This window comes from Berghia stephanieae, chromosome 1, assembly GCF_034508935.2.
Source record: "Berghia stephanieae isolate SIO BIC M18660-M18661 chromosome 1, UCSD_Bste_1.3, whole genome shotgun sequence".
Lineage (NCBI taxonomy): Eukaryota > Metazoa > Mollusca > Gastropoda > Nudibranchia > Aeolidiidae > Berghia > Berghia stephanieae.
Window position 1 is genome coordinate 70,245,497 of NC_088360.1, and position 8,551 is coordinate 70,254,047.

An 8,551-nucleotide genomic window follows, 5' to 3' on the forward strand; every position below is an offset into this window, starting at 1 on the left:
GTTCCAGATGAGTTGTTATGAGATATGATAAATAAATACATAAAACTTAACCCTGACGTATTCCCCCCACCCCTTCCCTTAAAAAAATATCCCCTTTGTAACGGTTACGTGATTTTAAGTCAGTCTAAATCTGCAGCTGATATAACTGTGTGTCGTCCCCTTATCAATTTCTTAGCCAGATCAGTCAAGTGGTGAGATTATACCCTTGACATTGGCCAAATGTGTTCACGGTTTGTCTGGAAATTTCCTTCAATTTTAATGACCTACTGTTCATACTGGTTGTTCAGCTATCATTCGTACTTTATCTCTTATTTTGCAAAATGCTAACTGGCAACAGTATCAAATGTCACCATGTAGCTGGCGTTGTTGCAGACATATTGCCAAACTCAGATTGTTGTGAATTTTGTATTCAGTTTGTTTTACTCGTTTACATGGCATGTGAATTCAAATAGTTACTTTTCCCCAGAAGTTTGAATTTAAATTTCAAAAAGACTGATTATAACAAAATTTATCATCAATTTTATGGATTCACAACAAGAGGAGAGTTGTTTTTTCTCTCCTAAACATACATACATGCGATGAAGCAGATATACAAATATTTGTTGGAGACTTATTATTCTAATTTCTCTGTTTTCTCTCCTTTTTTTTTTTATACAGCTCCCTGGAGCGCAGGGTTGGCAGTGAGGTTAGCAGTGAAGAGGAAGACGAAAGAACCAACAGCAACATGGAGATGGAAAAAGAAAAGATGCTGGCACTGCTCCAGAACTTTACCACAACGATTGATGCGAGCAACATGAGCATCACCAACATAGAATCCCTGCCACACACTCGAATTCATAGTAGCAGCAACCTACACTCCATTGCCAACAGCACACGGAGCAGCACCGCCAATATACCCCAATCAAGGTATGGGTCTTTTAAATGTTTTCCTACATCAAGCTTTTAAAAGACTATCTGTTTCAGTTGATGGTATCATAGATAATGAGACAATGAATTGTAATCAACCCTGTGCGTGATGTCTTTTTGAATTAACTACTTTACATAAAGGGTCTTATCTATATTTTGAAATATACTGAATCTGTTTCTTAGTGAAATGTCAGTTTTGCTGTGAGGTTGATTCCAGCGAAATGTCAATTTTGACATATTTGCTGTGGGGGGGGGGGGGGTATTATTTATTTTTTAAACTATTTAGTTTTACTTTCTTTTTTTTTCCCAGCTCCTTTCAATTTGGCAGTATCAACAGCTTTACCGGCAGTGCCAATGTAACTCCACTCCCTTCCAAGAAATTCCCAGGACCCCCTGATTCAGATGCTGGGACTGACCTACTCAATATCTGCCGCATTTGTCAATTGCCAGGTTCTGATTCAGGAGATGACATTCTATTCTCAGCTTGTCGCTGTAGTGGGAGCCTTAAATATGTACACGATAGTTGTCTTTTGGTATGTTTATTTTATTTATTTACATATTTCATTTATTCGTTCACATTCCTGCCAACTCTTTCCTTTTTTAGCGGAATCATTTCTATTTTCACTCTTCCATTATCTGTAAACTTCTGATTTTTAAAAAGTGATATTGATTGGGGGGGGGGGGGGGGGGGGTGAAAAATATCTTTAATGATTGCCAAAAGGGAGCTAAGTGTTGCCAGCTGTGCCAGAATACAACCTTTATGTGGTTGGTAACTTTGAGATGGGATTATCCATTTGTAACTTATTCCTATTTTATTTTTTTTTAATTTTAGTTATGATTCCACTTTTAGAATGTGAAGTTCTAGATTCATTTATTCACTTACTTACCTACTTTTTAATTTATTTATATAATTGGTGCTGTCAATTAACAAGTACAGTATTTTGTTTTGCTTTATTGATTTATAAACATGGTCATATAGTGTGGCATGATGGTTAAGTGGTAAGTGACTCATCTTGTCACAAATGTCAAGAGATGTTACGCATTGTCAGTGGCCAGATGAGTGACAATGATTATGGAAAGTTCTGTTCCTGACATTGGCAATTAACACATATTACCTCACTCTACCCAGATGTGACGGATGTTGTAAGAATGTTCATGCAATAAGGATGTCTTACAGCCGACTGGTTGTTTAAATGAAGATAGATTTACAGATACCAATTAAGTTGACAGTTGTTTAAGTGAAGAGTGAAATGTAGCAAATCTTTTTTACTTTATTGGTCTGTAAGATTGAATTTGGCAGTGATCCTCCCCTTTTAATTTTTTAGAGATGGATTGAATACTCAACCCGCAAGACAAAGAAACCACCGATGTGTGAACTGTGCCACTATCCATACACCAGGCATAAGAGATTCAAGGTTTGTGCTATTTTTTTTATCTCTTATCTGGTAGGTATTAAGGCATGGTAAGAGTTAACAAGGATTTAAACCATCTATTTATTTATTTATTTGTTTATTTATTTAATATATCATTTATCAAATTATATTTGTTGCTTAATAAAGTAGATTTCCATAGTTCTAATGTCACTAATTAGATATACAATTGTCCTGTAATGATGTTGATTTGTAAATTTTATTATAATTCCTATGTTCAGATGCAGCTTTATATAAAATAATGTTCTCAGTAGTTGCTTGGTTTTCAAAGCAACAGCTATTCCCCTCTTTCTAGAAACTGGGACAATTGTCATTTAAATTGATACTGACCAAGTTTACAGAAAATTATTTTTTTATTTTTCATTTTGTTTTTCTCTAAATTATGACTTTTAACTGATTTATCATGATGATGATGAGAGGTCATGTCTTCGTATCAAATTGTTCTACATTTCTTGTGAAACACTTTAGAATTTGAAAGTTGTGAATAAATTTTGTTCTCAATTATCTGATTTTTAAAATGTGTATTTTAAAAATTCTTTTTCATTTCAGTTTAGTAATTGGCGTTGGCCACGAGTATCAAGGCGTGACAAATGCTTGCACATTGTTTTCTTGCTGACTCTGGTCATAATGGTGGCATGTGCCGTGGCTACAGTCATGTGTTTTCTGTCGGACAGTGGACAAATCTCTCAGACCAAATCACAGTTGAGTGTTGAAGAAGTGATCACCCTCACATGTGGTGTGTTGTTCTTTGTGTCATTTTTCCTGGCTATGACTGTGGAGATTAGAGCGAGACACACTGTTTATCGCCTTGTACAAAAGTTCATAACACAAAACACGGAGTGGCAGATTGAACCGTATGACAAGGATAAGGATCCAAATTGTCCCAAGCCTTATTTGTATGTGTAAAAATTGAAGACTGGAGTTAAGGATCTCATCCCCCTCAAAGAAAGCATGATAATTGGTCTTTGTCAGGTTTGAAAGATTAACATTGAATGGGGAAAATTGTGATGAAATGTTTAAACTGTTATTCTGAGAAGACTAAAAAAGTGTTTTTTTTTGTTTTTTTTAATTTTTTTTTTGGTGTGTTGAAACATAGGGGTACAAATGCACCTTTCCACATCAAGAATGGTTATGAGATTGTCTCAAGTGAAATGTGATATTTCATGGATTTTGCGTCATGAATGGCAATGGCTGTTTCGTGTCTTCATATGTTGTGGTCTACAATATTGAATTTAAATTGGATGGAGTTTATACACTCATAAATATTCCTGGCAGCCAGGAGCTATGATTGGAAAACTTAAAATTGTTATGATTTTTTTTAAAAAATGTTTTATTGTTGTTCGTTGTTATTATCATTATTATTATTATTATTATTATTATTATTATTATTATTATTATTATTATTATTATTATTATCACTTTTTTAAAAAAATTCTTTTGTTGATTATTTTTTATCACATGAATTTACGACCCATGGAATTGCTGTTTCCACACTAAGGCATGTGTCTTGGCTGCATTGGAAGGTCATTGTTTGAGCTATTCGTTATTGTTTCTTGTTGGATTACATATTGCTATGGAGGTAAAAGTAAACTGAACCAGTGTTTCCTCAGCATGTTGATAGAATATGGGGATAAATTGATTTAATGTGTATGTGTGTATGCAAACGATCAAAGGAGATGGAGGAACCAACCAAAAAGTTTTGCTGTTAGTTCCTGCTCTGTGGCTGTATTCCTCACTTTGCGCTCTGCAATCTGTAGACCAAGGCAATAGAAAAGTCTTTAGACTTACTTCTTATGAAGTCTAAACAAAACCATTTTCCAAGCCAGTATGTTGTATTCTATACCTCCATCCTATTCCCAAAACTTCTCACCTCATAAGAGCTGAATTTCCTCTTTATCGCACCAGACTTTCCATTTTAGCCTATGGTTCCCCTTGTTTTGATACGTAATCAATGCTCTTACATTGCACACCATGTTGAATCCACCACGAATGAACAATTAATTCTTTTCCATTTGGAAAATTCTCACGATTATACTCATGTGCAACTGTTTTTAACCATAGATCTACTCATTTGTCTGTTATCCATAAAGTCATGTTTTACATAATATGTTACTTATTTCTCAACAGCAGTAAGGAGGCTGCTTTTTATTTTTCTCACTGTCAGTCACACAAATGTCAATGCCATATATAAATAATTTTTTAAAGATCATATCTTTGTTAACTTCAATGTTGCTATACTTTCACACCCTTTTTTTCCGACATCTTCTTCCTGGGCTTCTCCTTGTACAGACAGACAGATGTATGATACCAGATTGTTATATATATATATATATATATATATATATATATATTTATATATAATATATAATTTCACAAATCTTTGTTTCTAATGTGAATCTATTTTAAGGAAACTTGCAGTACAACAAGATTGCCCAAAATTTGTTTGCTATCATAGTGCGGTACCCATGTTTGAAATAGCTTTAGTGAAACTTTTCTAAATAAAGGCAATATAGAAAAGAATGTGACTGGAGTAATGTTGATGTAAATAAGTACCTCGCGTAAACATGAAAATCGCTCACTTTTGCAGCAGCATCAAGAACAGCAACTTATACCCATTTGTCTTTCTCATCTCACTTCCCCATTCCCCATATGTAAAAATTGTAACAAGTTGTGAGTTGTTTGATGTGTGTCTTGTATATACTGGATGAAAGAAGTGCCAAATGAACTTGGTGGATTGTATGCAATATTTGGTTAAACAACTTGAAAATATTTACTTTTTATGAATGAATGGCTAAAGTTGTTGATTAAAAGCGATTAACAATGTCAATTTTTAATGAAAATATTAGGGAGCGAGCATCATTGTTTTAGGTCTGTGATATTGTTCTATTAGTAGTTATGTCTGATTTTACATGATATATTTTTAATCCTCATTTTTGGGAAAGGGGGGGCGGGGTCTTTTGACAACATATTGTTCAAAATTTCATATCTGGTCCTTTTTATCATGATGCTTTATATGCTTTTGAAAGTTGCAAAAATTGTTTTTGTCTTTATTTATTGATTTATTTAATTTATTTTATTTTTTAATTTTTTTTTTAAAAGATTGGAAAACTAAACGTTTCTGGGCCATAATTTACTTTCCCATTATTAAAAAAAAGAATAAAGAAGATTGACTCAGAATGTGATCCTTAGGTGATTGTCATGCCGGCATAATATAGAAGTCGTAATGTAAATAATGAAAATATAATGTGCATCTGGTGTGCTTGTGTCACTTTTCATAATTGAGCTTAAGTATTACACAAATCGTCAAGACTCGATACTAATACCAACTCTAGATATCAGTTTACATATCTTATTTAGGTTACCAATTTTATTGAATCTATTCTATGACAGGCAGCTGTCCTGATTCATCCTTACTATGTAAGGGTATTTTTAACCGAGTTCAACAGCTCATCATGTTACTTACATTGTAATGTATTGAGCCTCCACACAGATACAGTCATTCAATTAAGTGAATGAAAATGTATTTTGACAAACGGTACACTCATAAGCTTTCATATATCTTCAAGTGGTGCCATTTACTTTCCTTCTAATTTTCAAGGTTCTAATGTTTGCTAAGGTGGAGAAAGAACAATCTCCCAAGACTAGGGAGAGAGCGTGTACAATTACATCTATCACTTGAAGTTGTGTTTATGTTTATTTTATTCATTCATCCACACCTTAAAAATGGATTTATCAATTTTTCCCCTTGCCGTTTTAAAAATATTTTCTAAAATATTTTATTACTATTATTATTATTATTATTATTATTATTATTATTATTATTAGTGTGTGTGTGTGTGTGTGTGTGTGTGTGTGTGTGTGTGTGTGTGTGTGTGTGTGTGTGTGTGTGTGAATAGAGTCGATGCCAAACCAATAAGATGACAAGTCAAAGTATGAGTATGACTTTTATCATTGGAGAGGTATTGATTTTGATTGAGGTAAATTATATTTGCAGTGGCGGAGTTTTCGTGAACAGTTTTCAAACATGGGTTCCAATACAGGATAATCAAGTTGTAACCGCAATCCCTTTTTTTTAATATAGACTGTAAGCATATTAAACACTTATTTTACAAAGAAAAAAACAAACTAATTTTGTAGATTGCTCTGTAACTATTCATCGCTAGCAGTTTCCTGAATCAAATGTTGAAATGTGAAATTATTATTATATATTCATTCATGTAATGTGATCTTGTTACATACTCATTAGTTAAAGAAAGCCGTTTTATGGCTTTTTGTTCTGTCACCAAACCATTTACCTCACATATTACCACACAAACACCACATTCTCATAATTATAACTATAATCAAATTGGCCATAAAACGATTTTCTACTATTACACAGCTTATATATGAATGGTTCCGTTTTAGTTAATAGGCTGCTGTCATTCCTGAAAAAAAGGCATTGTGTGATATCAAATCATCTCTCGCTCTCATTGAACAGTTGGAAGTTGGGAGTACAATCTTTTATTTTTAACTGGGTGGGATTCCTGACCTCCCGTAGTGGGCAGGGAGGCACTTACTGTGTCTTCTATCCCCGTATATCTGTTTTCCAACATGCTTTCTATCTTTGTCTTGGGATGAGATTACTTGGTTTTGTCCTTGCCATGGCCGGATACCCTGGCTGGGAGGGAAACAGTCAAATGTATGAGTTTTGGGAGATGATATTTTTTTGTCCTGTAAATCATCTCTCTTATGCCCTGTATTATAATTTGTAAACATTTAAGTGTATTCCTCTTTGTGGGAACATGTGCTTGTGTCTGGATGAGGCTTTTAGGTGATCTCAAACTAAATACTTTGATAGTGTGCTCTTGGAATTTACATCTGTTTCCCATTTGAACCAATTTCCTTTTTCTTGGGTGCTTTAATTGTAATTCTATAACTTTTTACTATCCCATTTTTCTTCCTTTTTACTGGCGTTGATATGACCTTTGTGTTGCAAGCGCCATAAAGCCCTTAAGACAAACAAAAGTTTTATTTTTAATCAACGAATGTGAAGCACCTTAAGACCATAAATTCACCCTAAGGCCTACCTCTCTCTCTCTCTCTATCTCTCTCTCTCTCTCTCTCTCTCTCTCTCTCTCTCTCTCTCTCTCTCTCACTCTCTCTCTATCTATCCAGGTATCTGCCTCTTTATGTCACATTTTCTCATCTCTTTTAAGTTTAGATTTAAGATTTGTAAATTAATTGTACAGATATTTTTCTCGTCGTTATTGATATCGATAGTTTGTGTGTTATTTGAAATTATGAACTTGTATTTTATTAATGCTCCTGTGTCCCTTACGTTTAAATAACATTTTGTCAAACACAATTAATAATGGCCTATGCATACTTTGACGGGGTATACAGTTTCATCTTATGCATTATCCTTAAGCATAAAATGTATTAATGTTTGAAATAGTTATATCTAAAATAATACGTCATCTATGAATAATTTGATGGCAATAAAATTGTTTCTTCATTTGTTGAAAATAAAATTTCGTCATAATACATCACTGTTTTTTTAAATTAATTTTTTTTTAAAATTTAATATATAAATCCCCCGAAGCATATTGTCTTCTTTGAAAGTCTTGTGAAAGTGGAGACAGATGGATATACTGGGTGGAGACTTCTGATTTCCCATGGTGGTCGGAGAGGTCACTATTGCTGTGTCTTCTATCCCCATATATCTGTTCCAACATGCTCTCTGTCTTTGTCTTGGAATGAGATTTCTTGGTTTTGTCCTGGCCCTGGTTGGTAGGGAAACAGTCAAAATGTAAAGAGGTTTGGGAGATGATATTTTTTATCTTGTAAATCTTCTCTCTGTTATGCACTGTATTATTTTTGTTCTACACTAGTAAAAAACCCGCAATTTCACGGGGAAAGAACTATTTTCATTCTGGATGGGGTTCCTGACCTCCCATAGTGGCAGGGGGGGGGGGGGTACATACTGTGTCTTCTATCCCCTGTGGTTGTGGTAAGAACTGTTTTCCAACATGCTTTCTGTCTTTGTCTTGGAATGAGATTACTTGGTTTTATCCTGGCCCTGGCCGGAGTCCTAGCTCGGAGGGAAACAATCAAATGCATAGTTATTGTTTTGGGAGATGATGTTTTTTTCCTTGTAAATCATCTCTCTGTTATGTATTATTATAATTGTTATTTTCAATGTATAATGTAAGCATTTGAGTGTATTCCTCTGT

General features: G+C 33.9%; 1 protein-coding gene across 5 annotated transcripts in view; it reads left to right on the forward strand.

Annotated features, from left to right (window-relative positions):
* The window catches only part of LOC144980722 (E3 ubiquitin-protein ligase MARCHF4-like), a 29,539-nt gene extending 21,677 nt beyond the window's left edge, over positions 1–7,862 (forward strand). For 4 of the 5 annotated variants that reach the window (XM_078928471.1, XM_078928446.1, XM_078928480.1 and 1 more), the window contains exons 2-5: positions 658–906; positions 1,217–1,439; positions 2,232–2,321; positions 2,886–7,862. In XM_078928471.1, the coding sequence (XP_078784597.1) occupies positions 725–906; positions 1,217–1,439; positions 2,232–2,321; positions 2,886–3,242 (852 nt within the window). In that variant the 5' untranslated portion in view covers positions 658–724 and the 3' untranslated portion in view covers positions 3,243–7,862. Of the gene's footprint in view, positions 1–204; positions 231–657; positions 907–1,216; positions 1,440–2,231; positions 2,322–2,885 lie in introns of those variants that run through there. The other variant, XM_078928453.1, reaches the window with a different exon arrangement.
* The last annotated feature ends 689 nt before the right edge of the window (positions 7,863–8,551 follow it).